General features: G+C 35.6%; 1 protein-coding gene across 3 annotated transcripts in view; it reads right to left on the reverse strand.

Annotated features, from left to right (window-relative positions):
- The window catches only part of DYM (dymeclin), a 389485-nt gene that overhangs the window by 81603 nt on the left and 284392 nt on the right, over positions 1-23490 (reverse strand). For all 3 annotated transcript variants that reach the window (XM_063076501.1, XM_063076499.1, XM_063076500.1), the window contains one exon: positions 2490-2672. In XM_063076501.1, coding sequence (XP_062932571.1) covers positions 2490-2672 — 183 coding nt within the window. The remainder of the gene's footprint in view (positions 1-2489; positions 2673-23490) is intronic.

Below are 23490 nucleotides of genomic sequence, written 5' to 3' on the forward strand. Positions count from 1 at the left end.
AACAGCAGTGATATGGAGCAAATCAATAGATTTGCAACAATATACTCAGTTGTAGTTAAACTCATATGTAACTGTGTGGATTGCAGAGTATTAAGAAGTTGATACATCCTATGCATTAAGAAACTGAAATGGAACACTAGTTATAGTCTTAAGCTGATTTCAACTTTGTACTTAACAACTACACAAGACTCCCCTGAGATGAGCAAAAGATGAACCTACTTTAGTAAACTGGTTTATGAGAGTGGACATTCTTAAATATCTGAAATTTGAGCAGAATCTATGCATACATCTATGCATTGCTGCCACCCAGAAAGCAAACAGGAGGTTTCCACTCAAGAGGCCACCCTCTCTCCCTCACCCTTTCTACTTCAGCTGAAAGGCTCAGCATCTTTCTACTTCAGTTTTTAAAGCCTTAACAGATAGGCTTATGTACCCCTTGTAGGAGCCTGGGAGATTCTTATCTGAAATCACCCCACAAAACAAGATTTAATGACATTGATATTATGGGACTCCTAACGAATTCGTCATTTGATTAACAGGAATTTCATAGAGAGGGAGTAGCAAGGAAGAAACAATTTTAAAGAATATTTAGTAGTTTTGAGAATGAGTCCTCTACAGTAAAAGTGCCCTCTAAGTGCCCAACACAGTTAACAAAGGTACAGAAAATCATAAAATTTCAGAACATAAGGATAAAGAGAAAGAAAAGCTTCTACAGAGAACAGGTCATTATAAAAGGAGAGGAAAAACATTTTCAGATATGAGAAATTAAAGAATAAAAAATCTGTTTCACATACACTCTTTTCCCAGAAAGCTATTGCAGTATATGCTCCACCAACATGAAGCAGTAAACCAAGAAGGAGGAAGACATAGAGCCAGGATCAATCAAAGGACAGCAGCAAAGGAAATTCCCAGGGAGACACCACAGCTGCATAGGAGAACCAGCACACAATGGGTGTGGCAGAAGGCAGGTCTCCAAGGAAAGAATGGAACTGAGAACGTTACCTGATCTGTTTGACCATTTTGAGAGGAATTTTAGAGTTCTGTCAGAAAGTCTGTAGCTGTGTTAGTGAGTGGGTATTTGCAATACATACCCAAGAAAGGCCTAGAACTTAGAACATAACATAATAATAATAAAATATAATATTAATAAGAAAAGATGAATAACTCAATAGAAAATATGGCAAATGACTTAAATAGGCACTTCACAAAAGAGGAAATCCAAATGGTCAATAAGCATATAAAATATAAAATATGCTTATCCTCATTAGTAATCAAGGAATTATGAATTAAAACTATAATAAGATACCATTACAAAAGTGACAAAACTATCAAAACTAAGTGTTTATGAAGATGTAAAACACAGGAATTCTCATATACCATTGGCTGGAGTGTAAAATGGTAGCACGCCATGGAAAACAGTTTGGGGTGATACACGTCACCTAGCAATTCCAGTATCGGGTAGGCACCCTAGAGAAAGGTATGTACATGTGCCTGCTTAATACTGAAATTATACATTTATGCTTGTGGGATAATTTAACTGTTGCATGTATTTCTAAACATAAGTAACACATGGATAAGATATTGGCTCTTCAATTTACTCTTGCGCCTAGCACTGTGAATCATATTACCTATTCAAGAAATATTTATGGAACCAAACTGAGTTCAAAAAGAATAATAAACCAATGAAAAATTCAGCAAAAAACATTCTTTAAAAAGAGGAAGCAAAAGTACATCGATCAGTGAAAAATGTTTAACCACACTTGTGATTAAAGAGATTAAAATAAAATAATGATGAAATAACATTCTCACTGTAGAAAGAATTATTTTGCAGCTCAAAGCTGCAAAAGTGAGAAAGATAGATCCTCCCATAGGTCATTTGTGGAAGTATAAAATGATATACAGATGCATAAATCATAAGTTTCTGGAAAGCAATTTGGCAGCCTGTGTTGAATCTTGGAAATGTAGATACCCTCTGACAGTAAAAACTAGTAAAAATTCCTGTTTTAAAACTATACCAAAAATATAATTTAAAAATGTGAGATAAGATTTATTTACAAACTGTTCATTAATTATGAATTGATATAAAACACTGGAATAATCAAAATGAGTAATAATGGGATAATGGTTAAATATATTTTAGGACAATGTAGGCTAGATAGATATTAAAACGAGATTTTCAAAGAATTGATGATACTACAGAAAAATGCTGATAATCTAAATGTTAAGTAAAAATGGCAGAATACAGGACTGTATAAAATAAAGAATGATCTCAATTCTATTAAAAATATGTGTGTATATATAATATATACATACATACATATATACACACGGAACGCAACAATGGTTATAGTAAAATAGACTGCAAATATAGTTAATGTTGAAAGAAGGGACTCTTACTGTTGTAGTTCTTACCAGGGCTTGTTAAAGTAAACATTCTCTGCTTTAATACTTAAAAAGAATCATAATAAATATCGTCATTTGACACTTACCAGATCAATATTTTGCATTATATCCTGAAATGAAGGATGAGTTCGAAACTGTTCAAAGAGATCTCGTTTGTAAAGCAGTGCATACACCAAGTTTGGGTTGTGGTGAAGAGAATTTGTCAGGCAGGAATTGATGATCTCTAACATCATTCGAATCACTTCTTCGATGACATTTAGGTCTTGTGCCTTACAAAAAAAAAAAAAAAAAAAGCAAACCCCAACACAAAGTCAGTGTTTTTCTCCTTGCAATAGAATTAGTCAAAATAAAAGTAATTGATTCAAAGTTATAACAGCATTGGAAAGAACAAGCAGAAAAGCTCTTGAAGATTATTTCTGTCAAGAATCTTTAAAATAAGGTTTATCAGTTACTACACGATTTGAGTTAAAATCTTTTGAACTTCGTATGGTGATAATTAGGAATTTCACATAATAAACTATAGACTCACCAGTCTAGAGGGAAATTTGTTGTTTCATCAGCTCTTACATGTATTCTTATCACTTTACCCTCTAAATCATTAGACTTCCACAATTTAAAGTAGCGGTAGGATCTTACCAATTCTTTTTTTTTTTTTTTTTTTTTTTTTTTTCTTTTTTCGTGACCGGCACTCAGCCAGTGAGTGCACCGGCCATTCCTATATAGGATCCGAACCCGCAGCCGCTGGGAGCGTTGCCGCGCTCCCAGCGCAGCACCCTCCCGAGTGCGCCACAGGCTCGGCCCAGGATCTTACCAATTCTGAGAAAAGTGCCTAATTCAGAAAATGACCTTGGTTCTCTACACTGTCATTTCAGTCTTTATATTTACAGATAAATAGCCTACGGTTTTGTTAGCATTTCCTCAGAGTGACAGTGTTTGAGGATCTGAACGTAAAATAGTTATAAGACAGGAAAACTCAAAGAAAGCAATCAGCAAACCTCTTGGAAGAAAGCAACAGAAAGAGCAAAAATATAGGTTTATACAATAGACTTCCCTTCTCTTGAGTTTTCTATAATATGTTTGACAGCTGAAGCACAAATTATAACTCTCATGTGGTCCTCAGGGTATATAAAAGAATACTGAAGACAATTATATCGTAAATAAAGGAACGTAAAGGGATTTAAAGGAAAAGTTTCTACACTTACACTGGCAAAATGTCAACACAACCAGACTGTGGTAAGTTATGTATGTGTAATATGACATCTAGAGCAAACCTACACAAAGAGATACACACAAAAATACTATAGATAATCAAGTTGTATTTCTAAAAAGTTTGTATGTGCAGGAAGGTGGGAACAAAAGACAGGAAAATGAAAAATAGGGAACAAACAGAAAACAGAAAGTAAACTGGTGGATTTAAGCCTAACATCAATAACTACATTAATTGCAAACATTTTAAATATAGTAATTAAAATCAAAAGATTGGCAGAGAGAATAAAAATCACATGACACAACTATATGCTATATACAAGAAGCTTCATTATAACTCACTTCAAATATATTTAGGTTGAAAGTAAAAAGATGGAAAAATATATACCCCTGTAAACATAAATCAAAAGAATGCAGGAATGGCTATATTAGTACCAGATAAAGTTTACTTCAGAGACTGTATGGCGGCAAAGTAAAAAATATTTATTATTTGGCTCTTTACAGAAAAAGTTTAACACCCCAGCTTAAGAGACAAAATGGTTTGCCTATTTCCATACAACTCACCTCCACCTCTATTTTCTTAAACACAAGGTTTAACATTCAATCAAAATTTAGGAGATACCCAAAAAACAAGTAAAAACAACCCATGTCCAAGAGACAAAGTAATCAGCAGAATCTGACTCAAGTGATATGATATTGAAAATTTCAAAAAGGAAATTGAAAAGAAATATGATCTACAAAACCTACTATAACTATGCATGTTTAAGTTGATGGGGAATTTCAACAGAGTGGAAAACTATAAGTGACAAATCACAAAATGCTAGAATTTTTAAAAAATGTGATAATAGCAGTGAAAAATGCCTTAGTTGGGTTCAACAGCAGACTTGACAGAGCTGAGGGAAGAATTATAAACTTGAAGTCAAGTCAGTAGAAATTGCACAAGTAAATGTACAAAGAGAAAAAAGAGTGAGAAGAACGAGCAGAACAGAATTCAACAAGAGCGGTAAAACAACACGATACACATTAATGTACATGTCATCGACTCCCAGAAGGTGAAAAGAGAAAGAACGGGGCAAAAGAAATACTTGAGGAGACAATGGCTGATGAGCATCTCCTAAAAGTAATGAAAGAATCAAATAGGTACAAACACCTCAGAGAATTCCCCCAAAGCTCCCCTGGCCACACCCCGTCAGAACAAAAGAAACACTTAAATACATCATATTCAAATTACCGAAAGCCAAAGACAGAGAAAATCAAAGAAAAAAAATACATTAAATACAGAGGCACAAAGATAAGAATAAGAGCAGACTTCTCAAGAGAAGCTACTCAATCCAATCTAAATGTAGCAGTGTCACTAAGCGCTGAAATAAGAAAAGTGTCAACTAAGAAATCCATAACCAGCAGAAAATATCTCCCATATATGAAGGTAAAATAAAGACTTTTTCAGATCAAAATAAGCTGAGATAATTTATTACCTGCATACCTGAACTATACAAAATATTAAAGGAATTTTTTCAGGTAGAAGGAATATAGAACCATACAGAAATGTAGATGTACACAAGGAAAGAAAGGCATTTTTTTTATTTTTAATAATTCTAAAAGAGAACTGATTTCCAAAGCAAAAAAAAAAAAAAAGTAGAAATGCACTATAGGTTTATAACATATGTAAAATATATCACAACGTTCTTCTACCGAAGGGCATCCAATTAAAACTCAGTTTCCTCGTTTGTATGGACAAGGCTGACGAGTGTCCCAGTACATCTGTGATACAGGGGCACCTTTACTTCTCTGGGACAGATTCCAGGAGAGGGACTGCTGAAACACTAATAGACATCGCTAGGTTGTTATTTAAAGAGTGACGACAACACGTCTATCCTGGCCACGTAGGGAAACCCTTTCCCTCATTTTCTCACCAGTAACAGGTATAAAGTTTCTTTTTAAAATTTGCTACCTGAAAGATATGAACCTTGTTAATACCTTAATAATCATTTTCCTGAATAGTAGGCAAGTTTCAGCATTTTTACATATGCTGCCATTTGGATTTATCTGCACTCAAGTGAAGCGGTTTCTTCATATTCTTTACCTATTTTTTAGAATGACTTGTCTCTTTATCAATTTTTAAGAGTTCTTTGAATAGTGTAACTCTTCACTCTCAGAATTGCCCATTTTGTTTCAGTTGTCACACTGATTATTCATATTATTCTCTTAGGGTTTTAAAAATCTGTGTTTTTAATTAGGTCTCCCTTCTCATTCCTAACATTCCTAATGTTTATTTCTGCTTTCTCTGCCCCCCCCACCCCAGTAAAACTTACCAGAGGCTTGACTGCTTTATTTGTTTTTTTCAAATAACTAGCTTTTGTTTTTGTTAATTTTTCTCATCATTCCTTTATGTCTCATTTCATTGATCTGGCCTCATTTTCATTATTTAATAATTAATATTTATTTTTGGCCTTTCTCTTTTTCCTAATAACAGTACTTGAGGCTCTAAAATTACTGTTTAGTCACAATCCTCAGGTTTTGGTATGTAGTACTGTATTAACTACCTATTGCTGCATACAAATTACTCCAAAACATAGCTTCTTAAAAAACAAATATTTATGTGGGCCAGCAATGTGGATATGGCTTAACTAAGTACCTCTGGCTTATGGTACCCAGCAAAGCTGCAATCAGAGCCTTATGGTCACCCCAGGGCTCAATATGGGGTAAGATCCACATCTAGGATCATTCTTACATCTGTTGGCAGGCCTCAGGTTCTCACCGGCTCTTGGCTGGGGTTATCAGTTGCTTGTCATGTGGGTCTCTCCATATGGCAGCTCACAATATGGTAGCTGGCTTTCCCCAGAATAAATGAGCTGAGGAAGAGTGAGAGAGGGTGCCCAAGACAGAAGCCAGAGTGGTTTTGTAACCTAATCTCAGAAGCAACATCTCATACTTTCTGCTCTATTCTATTTGTTAAAGAAATCAACAAGTCCACATTACACTCAAGGCGAGGTTATTATACAAAGGCATGAGCACCAGGAGGCAGAGCTCACTCGTACTGCCATGTTGCACAATTCTAGATACTAATTTCTCTTGAAAAATTTTTCCTTGAATCCATGAGTTATTTAAGGGTCGACTGTTTAGTTTCCAACTATTTTTAAAATGTGACTCTACTGTGATTAGTGAATGTGGTCTCTATGTTAAATCTTTGAAATTTTTAGAAGTTTCTCTGATTTAAGACATTTTTATAACATTTTATAATAAATGTTATAACAATTTTATAACATTTCCTGAAATGCTTCCCTGCTTATCCTCTATCTACTTTTTAGATCAAGCTTCTATATCCTTACTGACTTTTGCATGTGATTGATTTGTGAGTTTATGATAGAGTTATGTCAAAATTTCCAATAATGATTAAGGATTTATCAGTTTTTACAAGTGATTCATATATTCAAAATGACTTTAGGTGCATACTTGCCATGTTTTTATTTGTTTGTTTGTTTGTTTGTTTGGCTGCCCGGTACAGGGATTGAACCCTGGACCTCAGTATTATAAGCACCAGTCTAACCAACTGAGTGATTGCCATCTTTTGAAAAACATTTTTATCATTACATATTGTTTTTCTTTATATTGTTTGTTTTATTAAACTAAATCTTTTACTGATATCAATATTGCTACACCATCTTCATTTTGTTTAGCATTTACCAGGTTTATCTTTCTCCATCCTTCAATTTTCAAACTTTCTGTGGTAAAAGTTGAAAACATATATAGTCAAACATATACAGTCAGCCCTCTATGCAGGGGATCCCCACGTATACCAAAATCAATGGATGCGTAAGTGTCACAATTGGCCTGTGGAACTAAAGATATGAAAAGCCAGCCTTCCACACATGTGGGTTCAGCATCCTGTGAATACTGTATTTTTAATCTGTGCTTGGTCAAATCCGCAGGTGCTGAACCCATATATAAGTGGACCCACGTGGTTCAAACCCATGTTGTTCAAGGGTCAACTGTATAGTTAAGAGCAACTATATGGCAAGGCTTTATAATTTTTTAATCTAATCTGATAGTCTGTTTTTAAAATGAGTTTAATTCATTTACATTTATTATTATTACTGATATCTTTTGATTTATTCCTACCATCTTATTTTGTGATTTCCTGTATCAGTTATCTACTGCTGTGTAACAAACTACCCCAGAGCCCAGAGCTTAGCTGCTTAAAATGGCAATAATCATTTGTTTTGTTCACAATCCGGGCAGGACATGATGAAGACAACCTGTCTCTGCTCCATGTGGCATCACATGGGGACTGGAGATCTACTTTCATGAAAGCTCAAGAAGGCTTGCAAGCTTGCTGGGTGCAAGCTGGGGGCGCAGCTGGAGCTGCGGATCTGGATCTTTGATTCTCCTTTGATTCCTCTGGGCTACCTGAGCTTCCTCACCGTATGGAGGTTCCAAGAGATCTAATTTTGGAAACTACTTAGTGTTACTTCTACCATACTCTATTGTTTGAGGCAATCACGAAGACTACTTAGGTACAAAGAAAGGGGATGTAGACTGCACTTCTTCATGGGGAAGTGGCAAAGTTTCTAGAAGAGCATATGGGGCAGAAGATATTGTTGTCGTCATCTTTTAAAAATATAATCTGCCACACTTAACATTTATCATTCTTTATCTGTAGTTCACATCTTCCAGCCCTGCCTTCCCTTTCTAACCTCTGTTGAATTGAGAAAGCTTTTTATTACCCTGTGATCTGCTTTTCCCCCAGCTGGTGTGAAGGCTAAAGAGAGTATTTCTATTCTTGTAGATGTAGACCTTAAATTTTTAACATTCAAAGGTGCTTCCAAAAGTTCATGAAAAGATTTGCATTATCTTTTTTTTTTTTTTGGTTGGGGGGTGTCTGGCCAGTATGAGGATCCAAACCCTTGAGTTTTGATGTTATAACATATTATCTTTTAATTCTATTTTTTCACATTTTTGAAGTACGCTTATACACATCTAACTTTAAAAATACTGCTATCCATCTCCTAAAAATGACCCAAGGAGGTTAACATACTTTTACTCCTGCTTGAACACAATCCTCTGACCCCATTCTTCTTTCTTGCCTTGTTATAGTTGCTTAAATTTTAATTTCACCTTTCAAAGAAACACCATAAATTGGTTTTTGAAAAGTCAATGATTAATTTAATTTACATATTAATTTTGGCACAGAAAATCATTTTTTACATTCCACTTCTTTACAGATCCACTTTAAGTACATCCTTTAGTAGTTCTTTCACTGAGGGTTTATAAATAACAAACCCTTTAATCTCTGAATGATTGAAATATGTCTATTTTGCATTCACTCTTACATTAAATTTCATCTGGATATAAAATTCTAGTTATTTTCTTCTGCACTTTAAAGATTTTCATTCGTTTTATTCTGGAATCTATTTCTGCAGTCGAGAAGTTTACTATAAATATAACTATTATTCCCCTGTAAATAATGTCTTTCCTTTTAGATTGATTTTAAGATTTTCTTCTCATCTTTTATGTTCTTCAGTTTCACAACTATGTGCCTATGTGTTGGTTTATTTTTATCTATACTGCTCAGTATATTCAGAGCGTACTTTTGACCTGACAATGTGTCTTCCATAACGATAACTGGATAATCTTTTCTAATTATTATCTTTCAATTTATTAACTCTTTTTGATAGTATCTAGTATAAATTAATCTTGTATATTGAGCTTTCAATTTTAATAACTATATCTTTTATTTTTTAAGTCTTCTAATTAACTAGTTCTCTCTCATAGTCATGTTCTTGTTTTTCTCCCTGTTTTTATTTCATAACTATTTATTCTTCCTTATGAGTATTATTCCTTTACTTATCTTTGAGGGTATTATAAATACTTAATTTCCAAAATTTTTCTATTCATTATTGTTTGGATAACTTTACCTTAATTATGATCATGACTATGTTGACTGTCTTTCTCAGTAATAAATTAGATTTCAGCATGTATTTTGGAATTTTGTTATGTAAGCTCATCTAATGTGGCTTAATCCCCCCAAATCTATAGGTCAGGTCTAGCTTCCTAGAGTCCTTACTCTGAAACCAGGTCTCAATTGTCTCAGGGCTCCTGCCTGCAATCACATTGAAGACAGTATTGGCAGGATCTGTCACCAAGCCATCATCAGTTTGTCTCAAGATCCCACTGTGAGGCTATTTCTGTGTCCTCCCACCTCCCTAAACATGCATAAAACTTAACAGTCATTATTAGCATATTTATTTAGACTTTTTAAAATAGAAGATCTATTTCAGCTCCCAATTTCTAGCAAGAAACCTGGTACTAGTGTCCTGCCTCTCTCACCTGAGGATCTTTAGTACTTTATCATTTGGTGGCTCAGTTCCCAACCACTCCTGCCTCCTTCCAGACCTTAAGGAGTCTCACTGTGAGACCCTGCTCCCTGCTTTGACTGCTTTCTCTGTTTCTGGTCCATCAGGAAATATCTATCACATTTTTCAGTGTGGCTATGTGTTTTAATTGTTACGGTTTATCTATTATTATTAGGTTTTTGGAGCAAAGAAGATGAGATTAGGCTTCAGATTTGAAACACAACATAATCTTGACCAGAAGTTCTTCCTCAATTACATTTTTATCTCATTCTGGTGCTTGAATTAGTAGAGACGGAGGAGGAGACTTCAAGTTTTAGAATTTTCTCTCAAAGTCATTTAAGAACAACTACTCAGTGAGATAGTATGACTACTCTAGAAATATAAATAAATCAAAATATTAGTTTTCTGTAGCATTTTATGTTTATAAGTATTTCATGTACACATTTATGTTAAGCATAAGCCCTGATACATTAAGTTATATTTCAAAAATGATTTATCTACTGATAGCTTACAATTTATGCTTTCAAACACACTGAGAGTTTATTCTCAATGTTTATTTAAGTAATTTGCTGAAATGAATAGGGTGATAAACCCAACCAAGTAAGCACCTGCTCGTTTAAATCCAAGCTAAAATACTGACCACTTATTTTATTCCCTAGTCAGAGCAAGCATAAACTTGAAACTTTACATCAATAAGCATATACTACATTAGTTTTTACTTTGCATCAATCTGACATAAGGCTTTTTAAGAGTTACACTAACCCTCATATATTTAAAGGAATTACTGGGTATTTTGCCTAACTTCTCTTATATTGTTTCTGTGACAAGTTAAGTTCTAATGCTATCTTTCATAGATTATAGTCAACTGCAGATTTATTAACTAAATGACAATAACACATAGTTTCTAGCATTACTCAGATTGACTGAAAATATAACGTGGGAAGTTATAGCAAAGACATTTTATATGATATCATATTTTGCTGGATTGTCATGTTATAAAGCATCCTCTGTTTTTTAATATTGTAAAACTACTAGGAAAACAAAAATTAGAAACTAGACAGAATTTAGAAATTAAAAATAAGTTTAATTTAAAGAGTAGCTGATCATAATTTTCTGCCAATATCTATTTTAATGTGTAACATTGCAAATAATTTAGATTATTAATATTTCAATATAAGGAACCCCTCCAAAACCCACCCCAACTACCCTTTTTATGAGATAAAGTAAGTTTCCTTCCTGGTTATACCCAGGGGTGAAATTCCAAACATTTAACAACTAGTAGGCACTGCTATCCTATTTGATGCGGCAGCCTTACCAGTTTACACCAGCTGGATGTCAACCATGGTTATTCCCACAAGCACTCTTAAAGGAATTCTTTCTTGAGAAATAAAATGAGATTTCCTTGAAGTCAGGTATCTACATTAATTGGCTTTATTATGTTCCAAAAACTGTACCAAGAATTTCTACATACATTGTTTTATTCAATTCAGCAATTCTTCAGCTTCATACTGAGCAATTCAGTTATTATCTATCTAGTTAGAAAGCTTAGAATTTGATCAAAGAATCGTAAAATCATCAAACACACTCAGAAGTTACATAAGACTCTAACGCCACTCCCTTTAATGCTAGAATCCCTTTAATAACATTCATAGCAAGTGGTCACCCAGCCTATCCCTGAACACAGAGCACTTCTGAGAGGCTCCTGGTTCTTCCCTCTAAGTTACAGAAAGCTGTTACAGCTTAGAAAATGTCCATCACTTTACTCCTACTCATTGGTCTTCATTCTATGTCACTGTCACAGCTATTACCTTCTTTCCAAACCTACCAGCAACTTCAACCATCCTTCAGTATGACCTGGTTTAAAGCCTTGTCATCATCTGATTCACATTCTGCTAGATGTTTACTATTTGGACTGTTTTGATCATAGATTTCATTCTGTATATTCATTTACCTCCATTAAGCTATGTAACTATTTACACATTTGTAATCCTTGCAACTCATTCATTTCTATTTTTAAGTGACAATACTTCTCTGCTATCCACTACTTTAATTGTCCTTTAAGGAACAGGCAGAATTCCTACTGTGTAAGTAATTTCCTATAAACCATGCATTCATGTTGGAAGATCAACTACAGATTCAAGGCACCAAGCAGATCACGAAATAATTATGGGCCAGAGGGGTAAATTATATACCAGGGGATTCTGATTTACTGAAAACAAAGTATTAAACTTTTGGCTAATTCTTATTTCCAGGAAAAACTATCCCAATAATTATAATTTCCAAGTTATATGAATCTTCAGGTTGCTATCATGGCTAGATTCTGGTGCAGGTATCTAGTATCAATGGCAATCAACTAATGAAATCCTTTATGTTTCATTTTTTAAAAGTATTACTGAGTAATAATCAGCACTTGTAAAAAGATTAATAATTAGCATAAATTTGATTGAAGAGTTTCTTTAAAATTACAAAAGTACCCAAAACTCATTGTTTAAATACTGTAAGACTTAAAAGGTTATCTAATTTTATCGTTATTTGGGTATAAGTATTTCAAATGGTGTTTAATTTTACCTGAGATTTTTTTCATGAAGTTTAAATGAGGTACATTTGTAAAGCTCTTAAAACAGTGTGTAACACATGGTAAGTATGATGTGAGTATTTTTCAGAATAAAAACAAAGATATTATTAAAGCATTTTAAAGGAGAAACACCATTTTAACTTTAGACATTATTACAGAAAGTACAAAAAGATAAATGCCTTTCTAAAGTTGCTAAAGTAATGCAATTACTATAAATAGAAAGGACTCAGAAATCGCATTTCTTAGTCTTAAATATTTTAAATCCAAAATTCCACTGTTATTAATTTATAAAACTGGTCCTTTAGGGGACAGTGTATAGAAAAACTGAATTACATTTATGGAATAAAATACGTTTTTATAAAAAGACATGCTTTTAAAAATTCATATTTCCTCTGTACTATGTCAAAATTAGCTTTGTCAGAGATACAATCTGATGGGTCATTCACGGTGCAGTAAAATGTGTAGAGAATACTGTGCCTCTTTCATTCATGGTATTTTCCTTTTAGTACATACAGCTTCCAGAACAGGAACGAATCCCAGATCAAACATGCTTCCTCTCCCCCAAAATGGGCACGCTTATTTTATTGTAGACAATTTTAAATGTAAAAACAATGACCCTGAGAAAATGATCCCATTTTTGGATGTTTCTGATAGTTCGTACATGCTGGGAATCTAAGCTGAACAAATTTTACACTAAGTAGTAATTTAATATCAAATAGGCAAGTTGGCAGTTGTGGGAATATTTTACCTTGTTAACAGCACTCAGAGTTGCCTCTCATTTTATAAACTTCCTTTTCCTTTTAAGAGGGAATTTATACAGTTAAATATTTTCTAATCATTTATTTTTAGTTTCCTTAAGAGAAGCATATGTATCTTGTTTGTATTAGTTTTGGGGGGATTCCAAGAGAGTTGTCTAAATTTCCTGCATTTTCAGCAGAAAATAAAACCTTCAACAAAATTAATGGGACTTTGCCAAAGGGGGGAGACAAGGGGGAGGAAATGCACAGGCAAGGCTCTTTTCAAAGTTAATGCACACATGGCCTTCAAAGGCAGTCATACGGTGATAGACTCCTGTTATCTTTATGTTGTTAATTCACTGGCACACACACTAAAAAGCTTTGTGACCATGTTATTTCTAGCCAGAACTGGATTTGTCCCCAAATATGGAACTTCTGATAAAAAGAACTGGCTTTATATTACAAACAAAATCGCAGCTGAAGAATAAATCCTGTGACCAAACGAGACAATGGATAACCTTAATGAAGTGGTGGGAGGGGAGGGCAGAAAGGAGACAGCAGAGTTATAGCACCACACTTCTCATGTGGGAATGTAAACTATGTGGTGTTTTTCTCCATTCCCTGGACACAGTTTGAAGGTGGCTCACAATCCTCAAATAGAACCCTGGGAAGTCGTTATTTAAAACCTACTGCTGCAAAGGCATGGGTGGCAAGGGGCAAGATAATGGTGGCTGCCAGGGGACACTGGCTTATGTTACATGTTTTCCCATATTTGGAAAATAGCCCAGAGAATTCACAAAAAAAGGAATGTTCTGATGGAAATCCAACTAAGTTGCAGCCCCCAACAATCAGACTGCCTTAGCCGGTCACTAGCACAGGCCAGAAAGCAGGTGCAGACAGAACGTCTCACCTTTCCCCAGGCCCTCCTGCTGCAGAAGAGGCCACGCATACACCAGAGCTTGGTGTTTTTGTTTTTTGAAAATTTAATGTTTTACCTTAAGAATTAGTGTTCATTTTCATTCTTCTTAAAATATTTTGGTGTTTTATTATAAAAATAAACACCTTCTATTTCCTATAAAAAATAAAATCTGAGTAAAATAATACTCTAGGAAGATACTTTTTTTTTTCTTAATAGCTTTGACTTTCTACTGAGCACCTCCTCTCACTCCAATGTGAGACCCAAGAGTCCTAGCTCAGTCCCAGCTCTGCCAATACCTAGCTGTGTGACCTTTCATAAATCACTTAACTTGAGCTAGAGTTTTTTATCTGCAAAAAAAAGTGCTTACCTAATTTTTCAAAATCAATTCCTACTCTCAAGTCTCAGCTTCCATAAAGGATTTAGAAAAAACTGAACTTAGAAAACAAATTTTATTAGATTAACCAAAAAATATAATTAACATAGAAAAATCTTTAGGGTGACCTCAAACTTCAGTAAAATTCAGAATTTACTTTAGATTACCCCACCACCTTGAATGGAATCATTGTTAGTTTTGAGACAGGAAAAAAATCCAACAACCTTTGAGAATAAAAATGTACACGGCTAAGTTCCAAAATAATCATTCTCTAAACCCAAGAACCTACTGATTCTTCTATTTTCAATGTATGTTAATTCTCTTTGATATTGTTAATACACAGAAAGGAAATAATCTCTAAACCTGTTGCCATGGATTTCACATTGACTTCAGTGTTTGGTGCCCTTTTTTATTCTTTCCTGGGAAGAAGAGTCAGTGATGCTAGGAGAGGCGGTAAAGAACCACATATAGGGGTACTATATCTCTGATGTGAAAAACAGAACAAAACAGGAAAAACAGAGGTGGCTCTAACTCAGTAGAAAGACGCTCTAGATTGAGTTCTGGTCCCAGTTTTGCCATGGACAGGAGAAGTCACTTTCTCAGGCCTCAGTTCCTTCAGAGGTAAAATAAACGGTTTGGTTTCTCTGAGGTCATTCAGGGAAGCAATAAAAGGGACCTGGACTTTGGTGTCTGTTAAGGATGTAGAAAGTGACAAAGAATGCCCTTCCTACCCTAATGATGAGAAAAAGCCAGATCTTAAGTCTTCTTAAGCCTATCAGAGAATGATGGTCTGCAAGGCAGCCAAGTGCAATGAGGGTGAGAAGTGGGTAAGAAGAAAGCACCTAAAATTTCAACAATTTATAAAGGCTAAGTGTGGTCTAATGTGTCAGTCTGCAAAGGTGGAGCCCCAGATGCAGTGGAGTTTGCACTCACTTGAAAGCTCTTTTCCACTGGCCTCCACCAGGTACTCATAAGAAAGATGTGTGGGGCAGGAGACTGAAGAGAGTCCCTCCCTCTGGCTCAAGCTTGCACAAGTTGATCAGCTGCTGCTGGGTCAGGTGCCAAGGCTCACCTGCTTCCCCATCCTATGCAAAAGCCCACTTGGCCCAGAGCACAGGCAAATTTCCATTGCTTCTAGAGGACAAGCAGAAACATAACCATACATGACTCATCTGCCCCTAAATGAGAGGTAAGAAACTCTCTCATCTCTAGGACATAGGCAAAGATCATTCTTGCTTGTAGAGGGATAAAAGCAAAAACCTTCCAGCATGGGATGTGAGGCAGGAAACCAGGTTAGGTTCAGGATCCTATACCAATACCAAGCAGAGGTCTGCCATCATTGGAGAAGGGACAGGGATACTGACAAAGCCCCACCTCTATCACTCAGGCGCACACAGGTACTCTCCAAGATTAAGACTGGACTATGACAACAGAGTGACCCCTTCTCCAATCCTACTGCAGGGATTGCTGAAAGCAGAGTAGTAAAGAACACTGAAAAAAACTGACACCCCAGACTCCACTCTTCAAGCATAAAGTAAAAACCGTTGGGGGAATTTGAAGCTGGTGGTACACTGAAGATACAAAACCCAAACCCAGATCAAGTCCTTACTAGAATGACATAACTCTACATTAATAGCCTAAAAGCAGAGGATTCCCCTTTTATAGGCAAGAATACTTTTTACCTCAGACTCTATTCTATCCTGTACAGAATGTCTAGCATTCAACAGAAAATTATGAGATATATAAAATAAATCATATAGTCCATTGCATGGACATGGCAGGTACTATGGCAGGTGCTGGGATGAAGTGGGGATCCAGACATGTCCATGCCCTCACACGTTACCATTTAGGGGAGAGACACCCTGTGGAAACAGCTGCTGTGGGAGCACTTGGAGTAGGCTGGGGGTTGGCTGGGGAGGGGTACAGCAGAGTGACAGGAACATAAGCTCTGGAGTCAGACCTGGATCTGAAACTTTAGCATATGTGAGTTGTGTGTCCTTGGGCAATTCACGCAACCTCTTTGAGTCTCAGCTTTCCCATCTGAAAAATGAAAGTACTACCTACTTTTTAGGATGTGAGGATTAAATATACAGATGGTCCCCAATTTACGATGGCTTAACTTACAATTTTTTAACTTTACAACAGTGTGAAAGCGACACACATTCAGTAGAAATCATACTTTGAATTTTGATCTTTTCCTAGGCTAGCAATCTGTGGCACCATATTCTCTTGCAATGCTGGGCAGCGGCAGTGAGCTGCAGCCCCTAGTCAGCCTAGTGATGACAGGGAAAACAACCAGCAACACTTACAGTGTACTGTGTTGCCATATTTTTTGGATATTGCATTTTGTGATTTTGCATCGTGTCATGTCTACAAAAACGCCCATTTTTGACTTAGTATATTTTCAACTGAGCTGAATTTATTGGGATGTAACCCTGTCATAAGTCAAGAAGCATCTGTACTGTATGTAAAAATATTTGCAGTCTGCCTCGCAGATAGAAAGTGCTCATTACATGGTATGAATGGGCAGAGACCTGTCCAAGCTGGAGGGGGAGGCGGAAAGCCAGAGAGATGCCCAAGTGCAGAAAGCTGAAGGGTGAAACTGAGACTTCAACGGCATGGTCAGGAATCCAGTCCAGCTAGAACAGTAAATACAGGGGAGTCATGACAAGAGGCACAACTGGATCAAGCAGACCTCACAGGTCACAGATGAGTTCAGGACTCCATCCTTGGCGCAAAGAGGACTTTTAGGGCTCCTTCCAGCTGTGAAATATCCAAAAGAATTTAAAAAACATTTCTGGCTAAAAAGTAGTGCTGGAGAACTTTAAGTAGCTCTAGGATAAGAGAAGGTGAAGCAACCCGACAAGTCCAGGGAGCACATTTTGAAAACCTACCGAGGTAGAGATTCAGGGGCATAACTTGTTGGGCATAGTGCAAAGGGCACAGAAATAGAAAAGAGATGGCAGAGACAGAAACTTAAGGGTGAAACTTTGAAACTACTATCCAAAATTTTATAAAAAAGCAAAGAGGAAACATTTTCTAACAGAACAAAACATAGTACAAAGCTGCACTGATTAGTATATTAGAAATGGTACCATAGACAGAGAGAAATTATCAGAAAACAAAGAATCCTGAAACACATTCGAAAGTGTATGTGGAAATTAAATAAATTACACAGATCGAATTTCATATCAGAGGGGATAAATATTGAATCAATGCTACCGGGTTAACTGAATAATAATTACACAGAAAAAATGTTAAGGACACATTTCTAATTTATTTCTTCCAACAAAAAGAATTCTAAAAGATTAAAGATTAAAATGCAAAAATCAATTTTGAAAGGGGTAGGAAAAAAGTAGGTAAATATTTCCATAATCTTGACCCAGGGATTTGGTGAGTGAGGCAGGAAAGCTTTTCAAAGTTTGAAGCAAAATAAAACAAAACAAAACCTGGAGACCCTAAAAGAAAAAAACACAAAACTTTGAATACACAAAAATTTAAATCTTCTGAACTGAAAAAAGGAACCCTATAAATGGAGGAAAGGCTAATGACAACTAAAAAAAATACTGGCAACATATGTCACAAATAACAAAAATATATGAAAAACCTTAAAAATCAGTTAGAAAAATACAAATACCAAGTGGTAAAATGCTAATCAGTAATACAGAGATGCAACCAACGGTGCATTTAAAGAAAAATGTACAGCCTTACAGTCATTCCTAATTAAACAAGTAAAATTTAGATAGCAAACAAAATAAGCCCAAAGAAAGTAGGATAGAAGAAATAATAAAAACCTAAATGAATAAATTAGAAAATAAAATAAAACCACAACAGAAAAAATGAATATATTCGTTTTTAATAAAAGCAAACAATAACTAAACAAAATGCTAATCAGAAAAAAAAGAGGAAAACCACAATATACAACTTTCGAGATGACAGAGAATATGGTTACAGAAATGGAGGATATCTCAAACTTGCTGGCATGCAGCAGGCACCTTCTTGAGGTGTCCTCACATGGTCTCTCCTCTGTGAGCAGCACAGAAGGGAGCCAGCGAGCTCTGCTCTCTCTTCCGCCTCGTGTAAGGACAACAGTGCTGTTGAATCAAGGCCTCACCTTTATGACATCATTTAATCTTAATTATCCTTAAATGCTCTATCAACAAATACAGTAACATTGGGGGTTTAGGGTTTCAACACATGAACTTTGGGGAAACACAATTTATACCATAACGCTTAGCATCACTAAAGTGAGATAACTATACCTCCTGACGTGTGAAGCAAACAGTACCACCTATTAAGTATTCGTGCCAAGAAAAGAGAATCTGAATTTATTCAAGCCTTTAAAGCTAACTTCCATTTACAGTAAATATGAGAGAGAGAGCACAAGTTAAATAATATTAAAAGGAAACAAAAGGACATACCCAGAATGTGGAAGACTCTACAGGACAAAGAGTTCAGTTTCCACAATATTATAATGAACAGGAAAAGAAGGGAGGAGGGACTGCTCAAGGTTAAAAGAGATTTAGGAAACATAACCACCAAACGCGTGAATTTTATTTGGATTCTGATTTTAACATATTGCCAATAGCCATTTTTCGGACTTCTGGAGAAATGTGATTATGTTATTTATGCATTAGATAATATCCAGAAAAAAATGCTATGTTTGTTAAATGTGATAATGATATTACGATTATAAAAGAAAATGCTATTATTTTTAGAGATGCATACCAAAATATGGAGTAAAATTCCAGGATTTACTTTAAAATAACTTGGCAAAGAAAAAATAAAAAGTGCAGTTACAAGATATGTGCCAAAACCTAATTGTAAAATCTAGGTAATAGGGTTCATTCACTAAGCTACTACTGTGTATGTTTGAAATTTTTTCACCATAAAGTATGTTTAAATTGACAATTTGAATGAAAAGGAATAAAAGGGAAAATTGTTTAGGAAACTACAAATTCCTCAACTTGATCAAATAAAAAATGTGAAAAGCTCCAAGGTCAAGGGTTTGGATCTCTGTATCAGCCAGCCAACAACAAAAAAAAAGTAAAAAGAATAACCATGAAAAAAAGAGGAAAATCTGTAGAGATATACCACTAAAAAAGAGGATTGTATTCATCTTATTTTATGAGTAAACTCCTTTATATTTTCAGAGAATATATGATTACCATGCCATGTAAGTTTTTAAAACTGAAAAAAAAGTTTCTCATTTTGCTCTTCCTTAAATGGGGGTAACATAACTCTGATTTCAAAATCTGGTAAAGTTAGTTCAAGGATGAAAATAAAAATCAATGTCTCTAGAATACTCAATAAAACACATATTAAATTCAACATTGTACTAAAGAAATACTACAACCCAAGTGGTTTCAAGAATTCTAGAAGAGTGTAATACTAGGAAATCTATTGATTTACTCATAGTAAATATTCAAGGGAGAAAAAAGTCATGATCATTTAAAAAGGAATTAGAGAAAAATCAATAGTCACTTCTCATTTAAAAAACTGTTCAGTAAAGTAGGAGAAAGGGGCTTCCTGACAGACAACTCAGTAGAAAAATGCACAAAGGACACAAACACGTAATTCGCAAAAGACAAAAACGTTAAAATATGTTCAGCTTTGCTAGTAGTTAAAAAATGCCTATTAAAATTACAATGCTAGGGCCGGCCCGTGGCTCACTCGGGAGAGTGCGGTGCTGATAACACCAAGGCCCCGGGTTCGGATCCCATATACGGATGGCCGGTTCGCTCACTGGCTGAGCGTGGTGCTCACAACACCAAGTCAAGGGTTAAGATCCCCTTACCGGTCATCTTTCAAAAAATAAAAATAAAATAAATAAATAAATAAATAAAATTACAATGCTATATATCATTTTTTGGCCTATTAGATTAATAAAAATAACAAATAATTGTAATTCCCATTGTTCAGGAAGAAAGCAAATGGGCATTCTCAATAGAGTACTGATGAAAATATAATCTGAAACTGCTTTCCAGGGATCAATTTATAAATATATACTAAGAGTTTTAAAAAATGTTAAGACTTTTGTCCCTGCAAATTCTAATATTAGGCATTTATTCTCAGGAAATAATTTAGCCTCGGGGATGTTTACTGTACTATTAACAAAAAATTTTGATCATCCCTGAATTAGTTTTCTATTATTGCCACAACAAACTACTGCAAATTCAGCAGCTTAAATAAAACAATACCAAATTTATGATCTCATAGTTCTGCAGACATTCAGGTAGGTTTGGCTTGTTTGGGTCTCAGAAGGCCCAAATCAAGGTGTCAGCTGGGTAGGGCTTGTTGGGAAAATAGAATAATTTAATCAGGCTCCCCTCGCCTCAGGGCCGGTTGAGCGTGGTTCAGTAAACATTGTGTGGGGTGGGGGTGGGGGTGGAATAGGTGCCCCTGCGGGGTGCCAACACATTGGCTGGTGTTTACTGGCTGGGGCAGCTGCCCCACGACCATGCTTTCCAGCCTATGGCTCCAACAACCTTTTGGCCAGTTGCCTAGCTCATAAACCTGCGTGTAAGGGGTCTGGGGACACAGCCTGGCATGTGAAGCGTTTGTGACCCAGTCTGTGAATGGGCTCGAAGGGTCTGTGGGCTCTAGATCCAGCCTTAGCTTGACAATCAGCCCAATCGGTGCAGGATTACCGGCAGGTAAAAGAGCCCGACAACTGGCGTGGTCACCTAGCTTTACAATTGGTGTCACGAACAGGATTAAGAGCTAGACAACTGGCGCTGTGAGCAGGATTCCAGGCCTTAGCTTAGCTTCAAAGGGCTATAGACTGGAGGCTCTGGAAGATAATCCACTTCCAAGTTCCCTCAGGATGTAGACAGCATTCAGTTCCTTGTGCCTAAAGAGCTGAGTGTCCAATTTTCTTGAAGGGTATCAGCTCCAAGTCTCTGTTAGCAACTTCAGGCCACCTGCCTTCCTCCTCAGATTGTCCTCACATATTCAAATGAGCAGCAGCATGTCAAATGTTGCTCAGCTTTGAGTCTCTCTGAAATTCAAACCAGGCTAACCTTCCTATTTTAAGGTCCATAACCTTAGTTATATCTGCAAAGTCCCTTTTGCTATGTTAAAATATCTACAGGTTCTGAGGATAGAATATGGACAGTTTTCAGGGGCCATTATTTCCTCTACCACAGTCCCAAAGGTCTAATAGTAGATGATTGGTTAGATAAAGTACAGTACATCTAGACAAAGGAATACCCTGAAAATGATGCATCATGCAACTAACTGAAATACATAAAAATAGGATGAATTGATGAAAAAACAGAGAAATGACTAGGTATTGATAAAGCAAATTAAGTAAAATGTTAGCTGGAGAATCTGTGTGGTGGGTATATGAGCATTCACTGTAAAAGTTTTTTCAACTTTTTTGTATATTTGAAACTTTTCATAATAAAATGTTGGGGGAAAAACCCAATTAGCCCAATGATCTTCCAAGTCCCCATTCCCCCAGGGTTTCAATGGTGTTCAAACTTCACTGGGTGAAAACCTTTGTTTGTGGGGATATTTCTAGCAAAGCAATAGGAAGTAAGCTTTTGCGTAAGGTTTATAAGGAGACTAAATCTCAAACAGCATTAAATATCACTTCAGTTTTCAAATTAGGAAATTAAAATAGAAAAGCAAAAATATAGAATACATTTTTTGAATTGTCAGTTAAAAAAACAAATAATACCTTATGCTTGAAGCATTTTTATTTTCAAAGGGAAGTTCCCTAGAATAATTAACACATAAAAGTAATGCTGTCTCGATTTATTTCTAGACGGAGATAAAATTTGACAAAACTGATTCTCAGTCGATTGAAACAGGCAAAGTAAAATGAATATAAAACAACCAGAGAACACAATGATTTTACAAACATTAACTGGAGGTCAACATCATGACATGCAGCATTGTCCTAAGCACTGAGAACAGACACTGAGAATATGAAATAAGATGCAGTCCTTGCCCTTTATTTCACCTTGGAGTTATAAAATCAGGTCTAGTTTCACAGGGCAGAAATATCTCAAAAACGCTTCTTTCAAGATATGTAAGGAATTTAACATTTTTTAAAAAGGAAGAAAAACAGGTTACTTTCACTTGGAAATAATACTGCAAATATCATTGAGAAGTGCTGAAGCTCACTGAAAACACCAAAAACTATTTTCATGGATTCAAATCAGGAGCTATTACTCTGTATGGTAAGGACGCCCCAGTTTTATGGAAAATAGGCCAGGGTACAGAAGAGAAAATACTGTGGCACAGTAGTTAACAACCCCAGGCTCTGTGATCAACCTGACTTGCCTTTGAATCCCTGTTATACAATTACTGCCTCTCTGACCTTGGGCAAGATTCTAAACCTCAACTTCTTTATCAGCAAAACTACTATAGTACAGTGGAAATGAGATAATGAATATGTAAAACACTTACCCTAATACAGAATAGCAGCTCATGAAATTTTTGCTGTTACTAGCAAAAGGAGTAATAATAATGCATGAAAGTGTCTTATTAGAAACAGATGTACTTGGGAGGTATATTAATGCTATCAAGCATTAAGATAAAAAACTGCAACTTTTTCTGACTTGCACTTTAATATCTACTTAGAGAAGTGCTTTCATAAAGGTGAAATTTGAGTTTCAGAACATTTATATGCATTACAATGAAGTGCTCTGAGCTGTGAATCTGAGATCTTTGAAAACCTAAAGGCTACTGTTATACTAAATGGGTAATCTCCTTTAAAAATATTAGTTTAAAAAACATTCCAAGTCTAATGGTGAAATATAGGTGACACCTGATTGAAGACAGCTTGATTTGAAACCCACATTATAGCCATTTTCTATACAATGACCAAAAGTTGTATTTATGGTTGCTGAATGAATGGGACCAATGCCTACATTTTGTCCAAACAACTGCTAATGTTCATGATTCAGTCAAGG

The sequence above is a fragment of the Cynocephalus volans genome, chromosome 13 (genome assembly GCF_027409185.1).
Source record: "Cynocephalus volans isolate mCynVol1 chromosome 13, mCynVol1.pri, whole genome shotgun sequence".
NCBI classification, from domain to species: Eukaryota; Metazoa; Chordata; class Mammalia; order Dermoptera; family Cynocephalidae; genus Cynocephalus; species Cynocephalus volans.